This window comes from Aphis gossypii, chromosome 2 (genome assembly GCF_020184175.1).
Source record: "Aphis gossypii isolate Hap1 chromosome 2, ASM2018417v2, whole genome shotgun sequence".
NCBI lineage: Eukaryota > Metazoa > Arthropoda > Insecta > Hemiptera > Aphididae > Aphis > Aphis gossypii.
This window is the reverse complement of record NC_065531.1, coordinates 16,218,294-16,237,876: the sequence shown is the minus strand read 5'-3', so window position 1 is coordinate 16,237,876 and position 19,583 is coordinate 16,218,294. Positions and strand designations below refer to the sequence as shown.

General features: G+C 26.1%; 3 protein-coding genes and 1 long non-coding RNA gene across 12 annotated transcripts; 2 read left to right on the top strand and 2 right to left on the bottom strand.

Moving 5' to 3' along the window:
• The first annotated feature begins 47 nt into the window (after positions 1-47).
• Positions 48-4,174, top strand: LOC114125941 (28 kDa heat- and acid-stable phosphoprotein-like). 3 transcript variants are annotated; one of them, XM_050201244.1, is made up of 6 exons: positions 48-397; positions 526-749; positions 820-950; positions 1,020-1,171; positions 1,302-1,391; positions 4,070-4,174. In XM_050201244.1, exons 1-5 carry the CDS (start codon positions 388-390, stop codon positions 1,358-1,360), a joined length of 576 nt encoding a protein of 191 aa, XP_050057201.1. In that variant the 5' UTR covers positions 48-387; the 3' UTR covers positions 1,361-1,391; positions 4,070-4,174. The 3 variants fall into 3 exon arrangements, with proteins under 3 accessions (XP_050057201.1, XP_027845568.1, XP_027845567.1); XM_027989767.2 differs by lacking the exon at positions 4,070-4,174 and adding an exon at positions 2,277-2,704; XM_027989766.2 differs by lacking the exon at positions 4,070-4,174 and having other exon boundaries at positions 1,302-1,715.
• On the bottom strand, positions 1,938-4,210 carry LOC114125940 (tRNA (cytosine(38)-C(5))-methyltransferase). Its single transcript, XM_027989765.2, has 4 exons — positions 4,063-4,210; positions 3,766-3,955; positions 3,388-3,682; positions 1,938-2,501 (listed from the first exon to the last, which is right to left on the bottom strand). Exons 1-4 carry the CDS (start codon positions 4,115-4,117, stop codon positions 2,055-2,057), a joined length of 987 nt encoding a protein of 328 aa, XP_027845566.1. The 5' UTR covers positions 4,118-4,210; the 3' UTR covers positions 1,938-2,054.
• Positions 4,142-18,066, top strand: LOC114125938 (fatty acyl-CoA reductase wat-like). Of its 7 annotated transcripts, XM_027989757.2 has the most exons (12): positions 4,142-4,263; positions 4,400-4,652; positions 8,400-8,615; positions 8,686-8,779; positions 11,649-11,909; positions 12,735-12,880; positions 13,386-13,495; positions 14,863-15,055; positions 15,654-15,801; positions 15,888-16,012; positions 16,110-16,367; positions 17,459-18,066. In XM_027989757.2, the coding sequence occupies exons 3-12, from the start codon at positions 8,464-8,466 to the stop codon at positions 17,535-17,537; spliced, it is 1,566 nt and encodes a 521-aa protein (XP_027845558.2). In that variant the 5' UTR covers positions 4,142-4,263; positions 4,400-4,652; positions 8,400-8,463; the 3' UTR covers positions 17,538-18,066. The 7 variants fall into 7 exon arrangements, 6 of the variants coding, with proteins under 6 accessions (XP_027845558.2, XP_050057197.1, XP_027845564.2 ...); XM_050201240.1 differs by lacking the exons at positions 4,142-4,263; positions 4,400-4,652 and adding an exon at positions 8,192-8,305; XR_007604230.1 differs by lacking the exons at positions 4,142-4,263; positions 4,400-4,652 and adding an exon at positions 17,227-17,334 and having other exon boundaries at positions 8,316-8,615; positions 17,459-17,536.
• Positions 4,679-9,446, bottom strand: LOC126550191 (uncharacterized). The gene is made up of 3 exons (XR_007604231.1): positions 9,365-9,446; positions 6,661-6,802; positions 4,679-6,518 (listed from the first exon to the last, which is right to left on the bottom strand). It is a non-coding gene; the product is annotated as an uncharacterized LOC126550191 (long non-coding RNA).
• Positions 18,067-19,583: the final 1,517 nt, after the last annotated feature.

The window sequence follows — 19,583 nt, the reverse complement described above, 5'->3', positions numbered from 1 at the left end:
AAATATTATTATGTAAATACTAAATAGTAATAATTATTGTTTGTGTCGGCAAACACGCGGATGCCGTGGTAACGGTATCGCGCCACATACGTGTTTATACATCCTCTTTGCCACGGCCGTTTTTTCTATGACCGCGAGTCTGATGCAATAATAAATATAACACGGCCATAGAATAAAACATAGTGAATTTTATCATCGACGTCAATATTTTGATAAATACATTTTTGATATAGACTGTAGCACCAGTGTCTTGTCCCTCAAAACCATTTTGAAATCTAAAATTTGAAAATAGATCGTGCACACGGCCCAGTTGTTTTTGTGTTCGATTAGCGCGTTACTATCGATAATTACTTTTTCATCGCCGAACGAAAGCCTTAAATTTGCAAAATGCCCAGAGGTATGTAAATCGCAATAGTTTCTTCGAACGTACAATTCTTTTGTTCTCGGTCAAAATATTGAAACGATGTGGTTTTTTTTTTTAAAATAATTTTTTGATCAATCGGTTTTGCTGTTTGATTTCTACAGGCAAATGGACTAATCACAAAGGAAGGAGTCGTAGGTTTACAAACCCCGAAGAACTAGAAGAACAGAGAAAACGTGAAGAACAGGAAAGAAGGTGGAAGAAAAATAACAGAGGCGATGATGAATCGTCTAGCGAAGAAGAAGAAAAACCAGCGACCAAAGGAGACAAGAGTAATAGTGAAGATGAAACGGAGAGTGAAAGCGAATCCGAAGAAGAATCTGACGATGTAATTATAATTTCTCTTATAATAGATATAGTTAGGCAATGAAAATTTTAAATTTTTTGTTTTTTGCCAGAATAAAAAAGGTGTTGCTGGTCTGATACAAATCGAAAATCCAAATAGGAGACAGTTAAAAGCAAAGAAATTAGCTACGCTTAATGAAACCTTAGATACAGCAGAACCAGCTCAGTTATCTAGACGTGAAAGGTTGATAATGTTTATTTTTTATTGTTTTTAAATATAATTTACATAATATATGCTTGATATTGTTCACAGAGAAGAAGTTGAAAGACAACGAAAAAAACTGCATTATCAAAAACTGCAAGCTGAAGGTAAAACAGATGAAGCAAGAGCAGATTTAGCAAGATTAGCAATTATTAAACAACAACGTGCTGAAGCTGCAAAAAAGAGGGAGGATGAGAAAAAAGGTAAATTTTTCTTTAGTTATTTTTTTTTATTGAATACATCTGAATTTATATTTATCTAATAAAATACTTCACTAGCTTAGTACATTATTTTAGTTTACTTTTATATTATTATTGTTATTTTTTTTTATAGAAAAAGAGATGGCCAAAATTCAAAAATCAGCTGAGATGCAAAAAGCGCTCGGAAAATAGAGCAAATTTATATTATGGACTGATATGTAATGTAAGAATTAAATTACAATTATGTTCAATTATTATGTTAGGCAGCCATTTTCAACATGCTACTATAATATATGCTTTAAGTTATAGTAGTACTTAAATTATCATGTTTTACAGACGTTCATCTAAATACCTATAAACTATTGTTTACATTATTTTAAAGTTTATTTTTCTTTTTTTGTAACAATAAATTCTCAATTTCAATAATACTCACATCATTAATTTTAGTCATTTCACAGATTATACAATTCATAAAAATTGTCATATATCACTATTTATATAATATGTACATATATTATATATTAAACTTTTGTTTATCCATTTTCTATTGTGTGTTAAATTAAGTTTCAAACTAGTTATATACTTTTTACCATTGAAATAAGTAAGTACCTACCTATCAACGTAAAAGTTACTAGAACCTGTTGCAACTATACAAAAAATGAATATTCTAATAGATAAGAATATAATTTTAATTATTAATCAAATAGTTCTGTTTGATTAATTCAAAATGTATTGCAATGTCCTTGATCAAAGAATATCTAAACAAATATTTCACGATATAAAATACTTTAGAATTTACTTTATTAACAACACATATGGAAAATGTATTAGTTTACATTCAACATATATAAATATAATTATGTAAAACAGTAACACAGTTAAGAGTTTAAGGCAATAACAAACATAATAACCGTGAAACAACATAAACATTTATACTGTTTCCTAGAAGTTGGTATGCCTTTTTATTGCTGACTGGAAAATCTGATACAGGGAAACACATAAACTTTGCAACTTCTGCCGGTGTAAAAAACCTCAATTTTAAACTTTTTAGCACTTCTAAATTATTGTCATTTTTCATAATAATTTCTTTAATATTTTCTTCACATAGACTGGAATACACAGAACCTGTGCCGCATAAATATGAACTGTATGAACGAGTGAAGCAACATGACCTCTTACTGTGTTTGGTAACTATGTCCAAAGCTTTTCCTCCTTTCAATAGTTGCTTGTCATTAATCAAATATTCATCTAATTCTGCATCGGATTTGCTCAGTACGTCAGAAACTTGTGTAACACTGCTGCACAATTTATCGTCCCAAGTATTTTCAGTTATCTATACAAAAATATATATTTATGTTTGATATTGATTACACATTTTTATAATCATTTGAAATTATGTAAAATATAACTATTACATTGTTTCAAATTTTAAATATAATATATTAATATCATTGATAATAAATTCTATAGTATTTTTAATCAATGATACAATTTTGATGACTCAAATAAAAACTGTTAGAGAATACATGAAATTAATTTATATTTGAGTTTTTTTTAATTCAATTATAAATAAGCTTGTCTAAATCTCTGGTAAAAATATTAAGCTGTAGTTTTATTGTTGCAATATACACAATTACATAATGCAATGTGCAATATTTAAAAACAATTTGTAAGTATGAAGAAATCTTATAGTGTTGGTAAACTATAAAGAAAATGAAAATGTTTATGACTACTAGTTGATTACTTAAATATTAATTACAAGAACAGCTTGTATCTATAAACTATACGTCATTGGATATTAACTTGTTATAATAGAACTATAATAGATAATTATAAAATGTTAAAAATTATGAGTAATTCAGATCTAACAGCCTCCTATGACGTGTATTTACCAAGAATAGAAAAAAATCAAATGGACTACAAATTGTAAATAGGTATTCTAAATACTTCTATATTCATTAGAATATTGGTCATTTCTTTAACTTGTATCATATTTACTATCATCTCTATCAACAACCAAAGTACAAGGATATTTTTTAACGTCTTGGTAAGTATTATCAGTACCAAATATTTTTCCAAGTATACTGGTTGTTGGGATACTGTTTAAAGATCAGTAAACATAATTTTCTTCAAAATTGGTAAATGGATACAAAGTTTAGTAAAAGATAAGCAATTTTAAATATTATAAATTTTGTTAGATTAATTTCTAAATAACTTACAATATCATTTTGTAAGGGTATTGCAAATTCTAATGGTTTCTTCTTGGCTAATAAATAATACCTCAATCTTGAATTGCATATGCCAAAGTGCACGGGACTCAGAAGAAATTCTTTAAATGTAAAACCTGACTGGGTCAAAGCAGCAACTAATTTATCTCTAGCCAAAGAACTTTCAAATCCTTTAACATTTTCCAGTAAAATGTATTTAAGTGATTGTGATTTAGGAATTATGTTTTCAATAATGTGCAGCAGTGGCTTAGTTCTTTCATCATTAATATCCTTGACAAGACCGTTTCTAAAAATTAAATTAAAACATGAAAAATACATTTTTTGAATAATTGTGTTTTTCACAGCTATAAATTAAAAAGCTTCCCTTGCCTTGTGAAAGGTTGACATGGTGGGCTCATCAATAATATATCTGGACAGTATGCATCAAACTGTTCTGGACTAAGTGAAAGGATGTTCAAATCTCTTAGGTTAGTTGATGGAAAAAAATGTCTGTATACTGCATTTGCTACTGTATTTATATCTACAGCTAGGACGACTTCAAAATTTTTTAAGTCGCATTCTGGAAAAAATTAACATTTACAACCCTCAACCACAGTTACCTATCTAAGCATTATCATGCTATATCATGTATTTAAAAATGTCCTATTTACAATACTGTTGTTTTACCTTTCAGGGCGAAATGCATTCCACCGATACCGCTGAAAAATTCGATGACCCTCATAATTGGAATACGAAAATCATTCGTTATAAAAATTGATTTCAAAGAATATTATCAAATTGTTTTTATTTAAAACAATAAATAACAATAATAAATAATAATATAAATAAATATTGTTGGATGATCTAAATAGTTGAATGCTGTTCTTGGTAATAAATAATAAAATATTTATTATTAAAATAAATTGTCAATTGATATTATTTGATATTCAATTTCAATATTTTCAATATTTTCATGAACTTAACTATTATTGTAATTTGATATTATTATTCTTTTCTTGATAAGGAAACAACGTGGTCGATAAGAAAAAATGCACTGTGACCAACTACAAGCTAGACATTATGAATACATTTTGGCGCGTTATTATTTTTAAATTATTGATAATTTTCTATTCCAATGAGTGATTCGACCGTATCATACTTACAGAATTAATAAGAAAATTAAAACCAAACAATATGTTAAAGTCATTGACATAAATTTTAATTTATATGTCTATGGTTAAAGCGAACATTTATCGTTTTTATCATCCTTCTCAAGCGTAAGTATTTATTCTGTGTAAGTACTATTATTTATTTATTTGTAAGGCGTTTATAATGATTAGTACAGAACTACTGTTGTACAATTAGTGTTGTAAATATATTAAGTAATTATAACAAACATTAGTCGAATAATTGATAACAGTAAAACAGAAATACAAAAATACAATACAACGAAAGTGAATAACACAATAATAATATAATAATGCATTAGGTAGTAGAATTTAGACTTACATAGATAACAAGGTAACGCGTGGTAGCTATTATATTTAATAATTTATAGAATCGAAATTTGTTAGCCACTTCACTCGAAGTCACATTGAACTACTCTTTCAAGCTTTCATTGTATTTTCTATTTGAGCATCCGGCATCCGACATCCGCTGATGCTTGATGATATAAAATATTGTTTGGACTTAGGGTAGTTGCAATCACAATTTGGTGTTGTGAGTGTATTTCATTTTTGTGTACCATGTTACATATCTGCCGTGGTCGGTTCGGATTTGGTTTTTGTGTTGACTAAAGAAATTCACTTGCACATCCTCAAGTTCGAGTCGTTCGATTGTATTGTAAATTAATGTTATCAATGAACGATAGGTTAGGTTAATATTATCTAATATTATCAGTTGTATTTACACCTATTTTTACTACGATGAGTGACAGTTAATCGAGTTTTTACTGTATAGTTAAACTTAATGTATTTATATTGAAAACCATAAAATTGAAATTGATATTGAAATTGAATTATGAATGCTCTTATTTTCACAATTCGAATTGTTTATAAATTTTCGTCTTCGTGTCACCTTCAAAATTATAATTTTTTCGTTCTTAACCTTGTCGTTTTTTACAGTGTCATTTTTTACCAGACAGATATTTTTTTACCAGATGTATTTTTTTTTCGTTATTTACTGATTACCGGTTATACGTTCAAAAAATATTTTTCGGAGTTTTTATCAATTAATTTTTTTTTAAACTTGATTGATACGATTTATGAAGTAGATATTTTATTTGTGATTTAGTAATTTGTTTTTTCGATAAATAAAATTTCTAGAGAAGCCAATTTCAAGTTGATATAATCAACAGTTGTATAGATAAGCAAAGGAAGCTTTTTTATTTGTGAATATCGCACACAAAATGTAAAAAAAAATGTAGCATTTACGCCATTGTACTCACATATTAGGCAACCATTATAGCAGCGAAACACTATCATAATAACAAAATTAAATTGTATAAAATATCGTCGTGTTACGCTTTCTGATAAATCATTTCTACAAGTGTAGCTTTCGTTCGGTGTTGTGTTATTTGATTTGGTAAAATGACTGAAATACGTTCTCTCAAGCAATTAATTAGCTCTTGTATTTACATTTTACAATATACATACTTAAATGTATTTAATATTATTACCTATAGACTTTATGAGAACTGCAAAAAATACCATTGTAGATTAAATATAATTGGTATCTTCAAGTGTTTGCGAAGGGTGTTTTGCGTCATCAACAGGTTTTTCTTGACGCGTTTATATTATTAAATCGATACATGAACTCGTTATTATTTGATTAGAAATAATTCAATCCTTAAATCTTTTTGTATGAATGCCGATGCAGGCAAGTGAATTGAACACGTTTATAATAAAATGCGATAGGTTATACGTATAGTCGTATAATACTTACCCATGTTAACAATACTATTATGCAATATGAAATAGTATTATGCTTATATAGGTACCTTTGTCGTATGTGCGTATATAGTAAGTTTGCTTCGGAATGCTGATCTCATAACCGGTTGCACGTACAATTTTTCAATGCAGTGTAGTCTTGAAGAAGATTCTACATTTTTTTTACCACTGCAAATGGATCGATACATTTAGCGACTAAAATTAAAACCCGAACGATTTTAGTAACATCAAAATGTTGATAAAATTATCGTTCGCGACTGCCGGCGCAAAACTTAGCTTTGTCTTATTAATCGATTTTAGTTTCGGAATGGAGTAAACATAATATTATTATACCTACTCTGTTCAGTGGAAAAACAGACCACAGTCCAGGACCCAGAGAATATTCGTTTTTTTCGCATCTCCTTGCACCAGCTTATTGACATAGCGAAACCGGTCTTGATGGTATACAGTCGTGGGATGTGGATGCTTAGATTATTTTGCTGGATAGAATATAGAAAAAATACTGTAATGAACCATTGGTTTCACAATTATGTGTGTTTTTAAATTTTTTGAAATTTCAACTACCTATGTACATAATTTCTGATAGCAGATTGAATTTCGTTGGTATTTTTACTACTTGTCTTATTGTAGAAAAAGTAAAAAAAATTCAAAATAAATTTCAAATTAATTGGGAATAACTAAAAAATAATCACGGAAAACCGTGAGTATTTGTATAACATCAGTTTTTGAGCAAATTCTTTATGTTTTTATGTATTGAAATTAAAAATGAAAACTCTTTAAGACTTCAAATTTTTAAAAAATACTTTTATTAAATTAACTAAACATGATATAATTTTACATATATTTGTTTTTTGGTATTATTTATAAACATTTGAAATATTTCTATATTTTAGTTTTGTTTCTATTTTGATAAAAATATATTTGTATGCGATTCAAGATGATTGGAAATTTAATGTAAAGTTTCTCATGCGTTTTTCTTGCAGCAATAGAAAAATATCCAAAGTACATAGTCACATTTATTTTAATGAGCGTTTAAAGTTTAAAGTTCATTAAAATTCATTCGAATTTTAAAAATTTACAAATGTTTTTTAGTTAACAATTCATCCAATGTTTAATTTTCTTTTCTTACTTAAGCTGAAAATTCTATAAACATTAAACATTTTATCATTAGTTTATCTAGTTAACTAAAAAAACATTATCAGGTTAGAACCACATTAGTTTTTTATGACAACTTCACTAAAATGTATAGGCAATAGAGCATAGGCTATACACTTGCATTATTGGACATTGACACATTGCTATATTGACATGTCGTTTCATTACAATACAAACATACTATGAATTATTATGATACATATTATAATATATGATGGTCAAAATGAGGCAATAATGGCATAGTAAATACCATCGTAATTATTTATTGACTTTTTATTATAATTATTATAATTTCATATAAATATAATAAAAAATAATAGGTATGAATTATATTTATGATATTTTTTTTTCAAGAGACTGAAGTAGCTGGTTAGTAGGTAAAGGTAGATACTAACTAGTAAGTACTAAGTACATACATTGAAATATTATACACCTTACACAATTAATATTTAGCAAGTCAATCGTTTATTATAATAACATGTAAAACGTTAACAAATAAAAAATTGTAATTATCACAAATCATTGATCATCTACGCTCATGAGATCATCCCATCCCTTACTGGTTTTATTTTAGTACCTATTTAATTAATTTTGTACAAGGTTAAAATATATCATGTGTTGTGATGACGTATGATCGTTACAACCGTTAGATATGAATGGCTAAACGACGCAGTAGATAACAGTAACACGCTGTATAATATAATTAGCTATATAGTTTTAAATTATACATTTATGCATTAGAATAAGCGTCTACTTATAAACAGTATACGGACTATAATGCGACGGTGAAAATATTGATGTGCTGTACGAAATTATAATGTATTATGGTCAGTAGGTTGTTGTATTATTAGCATACATAAAGTTATTGTATATATGTACAGATTGTTCATAATTCTAGTTCGTTATAATAATTGTTAATAGGTGGTAGTAAAACGTACTTCGATACGAACTGAGAATTTTTGATTATATACTAATAATTATTGAGATGGAAGGTGGTGATATTTTTATACAAGATTTTATAAACGATCTCCAAGAATCACCTGAGAGTCAAATTCAAAAATGTTTTCGTGGTTCTAGTATTCTGATAACTGGAGGAACGGGTTTTGTTGGGAAAGTTTTAATTGAAAAACTTTTAAGGTATGTAAGTAAAATATTTTTAAAATATATTATTGTTAACAAACCTTTTACTATTGCGTTTATTCTTTAGGTCATGTCGTGATTTAAATACAATTTATTTGGTTGTGAGACCATTGAATGGTCAAAATCCAAATGAAAGGGTCAAAGAAATGTTTACTAGTCCGGTAATTAATTAATTTTATAATTTTATACTTTTAGTGGACGAATGTGTGATTTAAACTGAAACTACTGAAACTAGTTTTTAAAATTATTTAAAGATAATTAAGTACTTACATATTTATAATTATTTAATAAAATTGATAATTTTCTAGTCGTTTTAACTTCAAATGGAATTTTTTACTTAGCATTAAACAACGAAAAAATAATTATGTTTTAATAATATTACTATAATGATAATATTATTGTTATTTGATAATAATGAAATATGGCGTATACTCTTAAAAATATATTATTCATTAGGTTTATAAAAATCAAAGTAGGTTACAGTGATCGAAAAACACTAAATACGAAATACCAATAATATCTTTAACATGTATTCAAGTATATTTAGTAGTATACATTGCTCAGAAATATTTAAAAAAATGTAAAACAATAATATGTGTATTGCATTTAAAAAATTACCTCTTATAAAGTATAACCCGTTTTCCATTTAAAATTTTTATACCATTATATAATTTTCAACCATTTCAGTATCCCAAAATGTTATTTTTAAAAATTACTTACACCTCAACAAAAATCGACAATCTTACCTTATTGTGTTATGTTTAACATTTGACTGTAGAAACTGATTTATAATCTAGTAAATAAATAGATTAATAACTTGTATAAAAATTATTTTTATTCTAAATGAGAAAATGAATAATATTAATTATTAATATATTACTTATAAATATTTATTTATGCATTCATTAATAATTAGAAAATATTATAATTTTATTAATGCTAGTACAACCATTTTTTTTTTATATCGATATAGGTCAAACAAAAATGTAAATGTAGGTTAATTGATAGTATTCTAAGTATAAAAAGAACAATTAATTATTGTTGAATTTAAAATTAATACTTTATTGTTGTTAGGAATATTTTTTAAAAAAAATTAAATAATTTTAAAGAGCAAAATTTCCAACAACGCAATCAATACTATTGATCGTGGTATAAACAAAATTTATAGTTAATGCATAAATGCATAATTACATGCTATAACTTTAAAAGCCAATAGCGATACTGGGAAACAGAAAACAGTCACAATTGTACCGTATTATGAAAGGTCAAGATAATACATGCCGCAGTCTATTGCAAAATGACATTTTATAATAAAGTATAGGCGTAGACTGTAAACGTCACAAAGCAAACGGTTTTTAATAATGATTTGTTTAAAATTCAATCATATTCGTTAATTAAATAAATAGTTTAAGAACCTGGGTAAATATGTATTTTAGGTAAAGTATTTTATTTATGTTCATGTGCCTTAATTTGAATATGAATATTCAGACATTTTATTTTTATTTTTTAAGTTCTCCAAACAATATACCATCTGAATTTACTGAATATTCATATTTCATACTACGCTATAATCAATCGTTGAAAAGTTCTAAAATACGTGTAAAACAAATAAATTAAAAACTTTTTGATATCACGGAGAGTGTGGGTGATTTTATTTTGATTTGTTTTTATGAAATCTAACGAATTATAAATTTACTCGTAAATAAAATTATATTTTACTAGATGTATTTGAGTTAATATCAGTTAACACTTACCTATAACAAAATTCCAACAAACATTGTATATTTTTATAATTAAATGTACCTACCTACTCAACAAAAAGTATTTTAGTTGAAACATATTTTTCGTAACTGTCATTATATATTAACTATAAAAGTAAATACAATTGGAAATTTTAGAACTAATTAACCATTTCATTTTGAAAAAATTATTTGTGAATTTCTTGTATCTCCTTGGATTTAAGACACACAGAAGCATAAATAATATGCATTTTTTTTCAAATTATGCCGTAGTCAGGGAAACCCAGTAAAATATTAAGTATATTTTAATTAAATATTTAAAAAATAGAACATTTTATGACTTAAAAATATTAATAATGGCATTTAATTTTTTAAAATAATTATACAAACTAACATGATCTAAAAAATTGTAATAAAAACGAATCGTATAAAATATAATGTATTTTTAAAATTACCAACGACGTAAGAATTACATTTCATACCATTAATTATTATCCATAAAATCTTGATAAACGTATTTCTTTCAACTAGAATGCGGATGTAACACGTGTCCCAGTTAATTTTAAAAAACGAATTAAAGCCAAAAATTAATTTGCGTCTCATCATTAAGTCATTATAATCTGTTTTTAATGTGATTTTAATGCGATTAAATCTAATGTTTACTGATGTCCTTGTACATGTAGGAATATAGTATATTATAATATGGCGAGTAAAAACTTAGTCTAGTAATATAGTTATCCATCCATAGCTAGGTTAAGAAACTCATACACATATTTATACTGTATAAAAGACTCTATTATAGAGTATTCAACTCTTTTAAAAATATAAAAAAAATGTTAATACGTGTGCTATAGCCTATAACTAGCAGGCTTCATATAAATAATTATGTGTTTAAATCTTTAATTTATAGAAAAAAATGTAGAATTATGAATAAAAACCATTTTCTATTAATTACTCCCTATTTACCTTATTTGTTTTTGTTATTGTTCTTGTTAATACCATAATTTGGTTTACTACACTATTATATTCCTTGATTTTTGATATGAAACAATAAAATTATTTATTGATCATAATATACAATAGTGAATAGGTAGTAAGAACACTGCTCATTAGTAAAAACAAATATTATTCTTTTTATTATAAAAATAAAAACCTTGAATAATTGTATAAATTCTATATTTTTAAGTCTCCAATTTTATCCAGTATTATATAGCATAATAATATGATATTAATAATTATATTACTATTTTATATTCCATTATGTGTAATTTAATTAGTCCTTTGGTTATAGTTTTTTGATCGCATGAAAATGGAAAATCCGACGTACCGCAGTCAAGTGGTAGTGGTGAAGGGGGACTGTTTTCAGCCAAACATCGGCTTAGACGAAGCTGACTTGAGCAGGATTGAGTCCAAAATAAATGCTGTTATACACCTTGCGGCGGCGACCACGTCCGATAATCACCCTTACTGCATGTTGCACATGGCTATCTGCACCAATGTCCGGGCCACCAGAGACTTGATTATCCTAACAAAACGTTTTAAAAATCTCAAGGTTAGGTCGAGTCTCTTTCGGTATACCTATGGTGAGAGGGAAAAGATGGTTGATGTGCAATTTTGTGGGAAATAGATGATTTTTAATTATTTTACATTGCATTAATAGCATGTATACAAAACAAACTTTTTAAAGACTAATTTAATATGATATTTTACATATACTTTATTTATAAGAAATTTTCATGCCTCCAAAAGTTTTCAAGAAATAGTAATTATTCTTATTAACAACATAATTAAATAATCTTTTACCATTTACTATTTTCATTCCATAATAATAACACTTTTTTTTTATTTTACTATCTACAACTTTTCATGTATTGATTTGTATTATTTCTTATACATATAAGTAATAGTCAAAACATAATAGTTATAAGCTGATTTTTATACAGGCACAGTTAAAAAAATAGAAATAAAATAAACATATGGAAATATAATAGGTATAAAATAAATATAGACATTATAATAATACTAACAGGCAACAATAATTAATTAAAGTGAGTAAAGCAAAAATTTGATGGCTCAATTGTATATTTGAATAACCTTATGTAAAAATACCGATTTGATGAACTTTTTTTATATTTCACGAAATGTAAAAAGTGGTTTGCATTTCATTTTATGAAATTGTCTGCAATTTTTTGTAAAAAGCTCGATTTTACAAACTACCTTTAATTTGTAGTCTTAGTACATATAATAGTAATATGCCGAAATAGTTAAATCTTGATGACCAATTATATTTTAATTAATAATTGTTATATAATATAAATAAATATATTTTTATTATGTATATTTATATTTTTGTTTATATTTTTGTTACTTTTCTTAGGCCTTTGTATACTTGTCGTCCGTGTTCACAAACCCTTCAGTCTTGGACGTGTATGAACAATTTTATAATTCCCCGATAGCTGCGTCTACCATTATCCAGATGGTTGAAACTCTTCCTGATTACATCCTGAATCGAGTAACTTCGGGGTAAGTACATGATCACACCAATGAATATTATTTTTAAATTTAAAGAGAGCGCAATTCTGACATTTTAAAAGCCCACTATTGATTATAATATACTGACTTTTAATTTTTCAATAGAGACTAAATATGTTTTGTTATCTAATACAGAATACCTCATAAAGACTTAGATTTGTTTCTATTATAATTTAATATGTGAATACCGAACTAATAATTTTTAAGTTTAAAAAAGTTTCAGTATTTTAAACCGAATATTTCTTCTAATTGCTATTTTTTTGTGTCTATAGACAATTTAAATGCTTTCGAATAAAATAAAAAAGTGCGCTCAATATTTGACATTTATCAGATATCAAATATGAAAATATAATAATAATTTACTTCATATTACATTTAATGAAATATTATAGTTAGTCAACATATATTAATAAGCATTAAATATTAACTATTTATCACAATAGATGTTTTCACTACTTATATAAGTAATAGTATTAACTATTTTACTGTTCTATAGGCTTGTGTCCGAATGGCCGGATGTGATTACGTTTACCAAAGCGTTGTCAGAGCAGATAATTCAATCAGCTGGACCAGAGCTACCTGCGTGTATTATACGATCAGGATTTGGTAAAGTTTTATATTTTTTAATTAAGTGTTATCTACATTAATTAAACATACCACATTGTTCTTGAATTTTCGGGTAATTATTTTTTATGCAAAACTGATTCTTTAAAATACTATACATATATTGAAAATTATATAGAAAGGATAGACAAGGATACCTATCTGGCGGCTCGTGGAGTTCATTGAAGGTGGTGAAAAATATTTCTCTCCTTTTCCATTATCACAACTTTGAACTTACTAGCAATTCCTGTTGATTTTTAAAATAAAATAAAATTCATTTTTTTGTATAAAAATGATTAAATGATTAATTATTATCATGTTCCTATAATCTAAGATAAAATAATTAGTGTTTGTTTTGTGCCGCGATCGACAATAATAACAATACGACCACGATAGGTAAGACCGACAAAATCTCGTAAATCACAATAAAATTAGAAACCGGTCACAACGAATTTATGCACGCCGCCCAATGTCCGTATAACCTGTATGTACGTATTGTACGTAGGAGCGCCTATATTTGATAATATATTTTTTTTTCTATATTTTTAAATAATACAATGTACCAAATATATTACGATGGAAGAAATATCTATTCATTTTTAATTTAATATAAACTATTTTTTTTCTTTCAATTTTGTAGGTGGAGCACGTGCCCGTATGTCCCATAGTACGAGCTGCCACTGCGGATATTAATTATCCTAAGTATAGGAAATATACTTTTTTTGATAACAGACCAAAATGATTTATTTAAGTCTTCAGAAAAAAATTGGAAGATTTTTTTACAATTTAGTTTATTTTATATGATTGAAACAATTTAACACATCATGATTCATGGTTATGGTGTTATATTATATTTTTTATGAAAATATTTGCAAACTATTTTTTCTTATACCTATAGAGTAAAGCGGTCTTTTGACAACACATAAGTCAATGGTTAGTCACAAGCAATATGGCTCATAGTTGTGAAATATGACTAATATAAATAAGTAGTTAAAATATAATAAACGTATAGTTTTACTTTTACCAATATCAATTTATGTGTAGTTAGTGGCTATAAATAAATATTATTTATATCATATTAGGATCTATGAATATTATTTATATAATTGTATTAATAATCGTACTTATATGACCACATCTATCATACCTATTATTTTTTTTTGTTTCGATCGTTTTATCGGCTTTAATAATATACTTAATATTGTAAATACGTATAGAAAGTAGAAACACTGGGTCGCTTAAAATTACAGGCCAATATATTAATTTATATATGAACGAGTATGAGTGGGACGACCTATGGCGGCGCAGAATGTTTTATTGACAAACATAGTTTACGAATTATAATAGATTTTTTTTTTTATTTTCTGCAGTCTTGGGCACTGCTAATGAACCAATAGCTGGTTGGACGAATGATTTGAATAATTTGACCGGTTGTGCGCTTGGTTCTGGTCTCGGCTTAGTACGAGTTTTTCACGGGTCTAGCAGCGTTAACGCTGAAATCGTACCTGTTGACATGTTGGTCAATCTTCTTGTAGTGGGATGCTGGGAGTTAATTGGCAACAGGTATGTGAGTGTGCTCGTTCAATTTTTGTCAAAAGTCAATCAATTTTATTAATTTAGTTTATTATGGCCACTGTATAAAAAAATCTGTTCTACAGAATATTTTGATTATAAAATTGATGAACAAACCTTTATACGACGTACCATCTTTATATCATTTTGAAAAATTCACTTAATTTTTTTTTTTTACGACATTTAAGTTTAATACTTTATTCTGTGAACTCAAAAAAATTACTAGATCTTATGAAAACAAAGGAATTAACAATAATCTATTTAAATTTATGTGGAATATTTGATTTAAAAATTTATAGATCCAAGACACCTCATTATTATTCTTTTAAGATTTATAGATTTACTTCTAGGAAAATACCTTCATAGTTAATACTATTGTTGTTTTAATGCAAATTGATGAAGTTAATTATTATTATACCTAATTTTCACACTTATTTACTAATATACATTATGAAGTTTTTAAATCCAAATTGCACACTTCTAAAACAATACACTTTTTAACGGTTTTTATTTTAATATAGAAACTTATTTATCAATTGAAAATTATTGATATTATAAATATAAAAATCAATAAATTTATGGTTGACAGAACGGAGTTTGTCAATGAGGAAGTACCCAAAGACACAGTTAACACTTTGATTTACAATTACGCTTCGTCTAATTATAAACCATGCTCTTGGAATCAGTTGGGAGAAAAGTTTTTTAAAAATGAAAAAAACGTTTCATCATCAAATTTTGTAATTATAACATACTTTAATAATTATAAATAAATTATTTGCATTTAAATTCACATTTTAAAAATCTGTACCATTATTGTTTTCAGTTATGGATGCCGTTTTATTATGTTACTGATAGCATATTTATCTATTGGATAATGACGTTTTATTTACACACAGTTCCGGCGAAAGTTGTGGATTTGTTCATTTGGTTTATGGGAAAAGAATCCAGGCAAGTTATCCAAATTGTATGCTTTTTAATTTTTATACATATTTCGTTTGCTCTGATTCTCGATTACATATTACTCGAATACATTTTTTTTTTATAGATTGAACGAGTTTTACAAACGAGTGCACACAGCGGCTAAAAATTTGAGTTCGTATCAACAAATCCACGTTAGGTACCATAATCACAACGTCAAAAACTTAATGAACAAATTATCGCCGAGAGACAAGATATTGTTTGATTTCGATATGAGCACACTGTCGTGGGATGACTATTTTGATAAGTATTTGAAAGGACTTCGGGTATACTTAATGGGAAATCCTTTGCACATGCCCGAAACAAATAATAATACCCTAAACAGGTACCTAAATTCATTTTTTCATAATGATAAATAAGTAACAACAGTAAATTATGACCCTGGCGGTAAAATTTCAATAGACAAAAATAAATAAGTTCCTAGCATATTACACTGATCCATTGTCCTTATGATCGTAGTATTGTATCTTGCACAACTACTCAAAAGTGGTCTATAATAGTTCGATTGACGGGTCGAGTAACTATTGATTAAAAGTAGTTCTAGATTATAATATTATAATATATATTATATAGTTATTTTTTAATATAGTCACCGAATGTCGATTTGTTACTTGTAAGCTCCATAATGTATAAAATTTAATTTTTGTATAGAACCACTGTCCAATATATGTCAATCTGTGATAATTAATAGCTCCCTTCTATTGATGAAAGAACAAATAAAACAATCATCATTATTCTGCCTAGTAATAACTTTATGGTTTCCTGAAGTCACATAACGATAAAGTGATTAGGTACTCGACAGAATCGTTAAAATCGTTGTAACGTTTTCTTCCGCCAATGGATGAAATGATGATCGTTTTAAGGAAAATCGTTTTCTGTTTTCGGGAAGCGGGTAGTTATATATTATTTTATTTAAATAATCTTATTATAATAGACTACGCATAAAATAATTATATGCACTGTATTATTGAATTAATACTAAAAAAGTTAGTCAACCTATTATAAAATAATTTGAATTGATACAATACGAGAATGTTGACATCATAAGGTGTAAGCGGCGTAACGTCGATTTCTTCGATATTTAGTGATATGAACATTCTACACATTTTAATCATTGTTTATATTTTTACACTCGTATTTTTCATTAAATATTTTGGTTGTCTCATTCTGATATTGACCCACAGCCCACGGTATTGACTGTCCTATGAAAAGTGAATTCGCTTTGTTGTGTGTTTCACAAGGATATAGCGACGAAAAAAAAATAATAACATGAGGTGTCATCACTTTTTCAGGTTAGGTAATAAATTATACAAAGGATAAGTTTTTTTATAATATTTGTATTTTAATTAGTTCATTAAATTTTGAAAATACGATTTTAATTTTAGAATGATATTATAAATGCAATTTTTGTTTCAGATTGATAACAATTCATTACAATTTTATAATATCCATATGTGTCGTTATTGTATTATATACAATATATTTTTATTGGTAAATAAACGTATATATCATATTTTACTTGTAATATGTATTGATCAAATATTTCTAAGAATAAAAGTAAAAAAATAAATTGTAAATTAAACGTATTTTAACCATCTCTTTATTGTATACCTTATAATTATTGATCTACGTATGAGTATAGTAAGTATATAACATGTTATATAAGATGATATAATATAATTTAGGTACCTACTTAATATGTTAATTATTATACGTATATAAATTATAAAGTGAATGCATACAACAATATTATAGTTATTGCATTCAATATCATATCATATAAAAATAAAATATTGAAATTAGCATTTTTTTAAAGTTATTATTTTATATTATGTTATGTTGTTTTCATGTGATATGTTTGATAGGTACCTATGCAGTTTGTATTGCTTATTGATACTCAAGTTTTAGAATAATAGAATCCCCAAACTGATGATTATAAAATTCGTACGTTACGTATATTTTTTTTATATAAATTACACGTATATATGTTTTATTGAATTTATAATAAACTAGTATAATTGTTGTAGTTTATCTGTGTACCTATATGGATATATGTTATCTGTGAACATAATATAGGTATGTTTTTCACTATTTTTGATTACTATTTATGTGTTTTTTTTATTTACATTTTTATGGTATTTTTTAATTATCGGTAGTATCGCAGATATACAAATTATAACATTTATATTAATTTTAGAAAGACAAAAACTTTAATATAAAAAAATGCCTTTTTCAAACATAAGTATAATATTGATATAGTTACTAACTTAGGAAGAATTTATATTTCAAAACATTTTAGAAATATTAAAATTAAAAATTAAGTACCGTTGTACCAGTGAAATTTATCTAATACTCGTATGCATGTATATTAGTATCTTAAAAATGTAGTATTTTAATTGAAAAATGGACCATGTAAATATATTGTATGTTTTTAATTCAAACTAAGTATAATAATATAACAGGTACGTACATTAAAAAATATTACTAGGAAATAAGTGGCAAGAGAACAGTTCCGCGATAACTTTCATTGGTCCATCCATATTTATCATAATTCATCGGTAAATATTAGAGACAGTACTTTTTTGGATTCTAAGATTGTACATAAATTTAAAGCAAAATAAATATATACCTACGAGTGATCTATTTAACGTAGGATACCTACTCATTATTTCAAAAACTGTTAATGTATTAGAAAGTATTTTTGCTAAATGATTTTAAGTTATTAAACATTTTAATAAAAAAACATAGGTATCAATTATTATTTTTTTATCGTTATCATAATTTAAAAATCTTACTTCCTAATTATAATTTAAATACTTAATAATCACAAAATGTATGTAATATATATTTTTGGAGAACTTCGTAGTATAAAAATCGAATTTCGAACAAGTAGATTATAGTTTATAAGTATATGAAGTTAAGATGAGTAAAGTGTAGTGTAGTGGAACAACATATTATACTCCTAAAAATGTTGGTCCCCTAAACCACATATTTATATACTTATAACTAATAAATTACTTATCTGAAATTAGATTTTTATAAATCGAAATACTTAGAATAATATACTGCTTCAGAATATGTAATTAAAAATGTATGTCATCATTCAAAAGAGTAAACAACTTAACAAAATTATATTTTAGTTGTTATTTTTTGTTTGTTTTTTTTTTTGAAATTATGAGTATCTTATGTTAAATGGATCACTCTATGTATCTATATATTTTTATTTAATGTTCCCCAAATTTTTAATACAAGAGAAATTTGTTCCTTTCTAACCCACTGCTCTATTGTAAAATATTATTATTTTTGATTAAAGTTATATTAATACTTCAGGGAAAAATATGGTCAAAAAACTACATATCACTGTTTCTTTATTTATAATTTGTTAACATAATAAATTTTAATACAATACAACAATAATATTTTTATATGACGAGAAAGAGAGAGAAAGATAAAGAGACAGACAGATAGAATTTTTCATTGACCCTAATATGTAGAACCAATATACACCAACGCCTAAGGTATAGCCTAAAAGAGGAATTTA

Coding starts and splice junctions, on each gene's coding strand:
- LOC114125940 (XM_027989765.2), bottom strand. CDS start 4,117: ATGAGGGTCATCGAATTTTTCAGCGGTATCGGTGGAATGCATTTCGCC. Junction 3,956..4,062: donor AATGCATTTCGCCCTGAAAG/GTAAAACAACAG, acceptor AATTTTTTCCAG/AATGCGACTTAAAAAATTTT. Junction 2,502..3,387: donor TACCCTTACAAAATGATATT/GTAAGTTATTTA, acceptor ATTTTTGTATAG/ATAACTGAAAATACTTGGGA.
- LOC114125938 (XM_027989757.2), top strand. CDS start 8,464: ATGGAAGGTGGTGATATTTTTATACAAGATTTTATAAACGATCTCCAA. Junction 8,616..8,685: donor TTAATTGAAAAACTTTTAAG/GTATGTAAGTAA, acceptor TTTATTCTTTAG/GTCATGTCGTGATTTAAATA. Junction 12,881..13,385: donor CTGAATCGAGTAACTTCGGG/GTAAGTACATGA, acceptor ACTGTTCTATAG/GCTTGTGTCCGAATGGCCGG.
- LOC114125941 (XM_050201244.1), top strand. Junction 750..819: donor CCGAAGAAGAATCTGACGAT/GTAATTATAATT, acceptor GTTTTTTGCCAG/AATAAAAAAGGTGTTGCTGG. Junction 951..1,019: donor CAGTTATCTAGACGTGAAAG/GTTGATAATGTT, acceptor TATTGTTCACAG/AGAAGAAGTTGAAAGACAAC.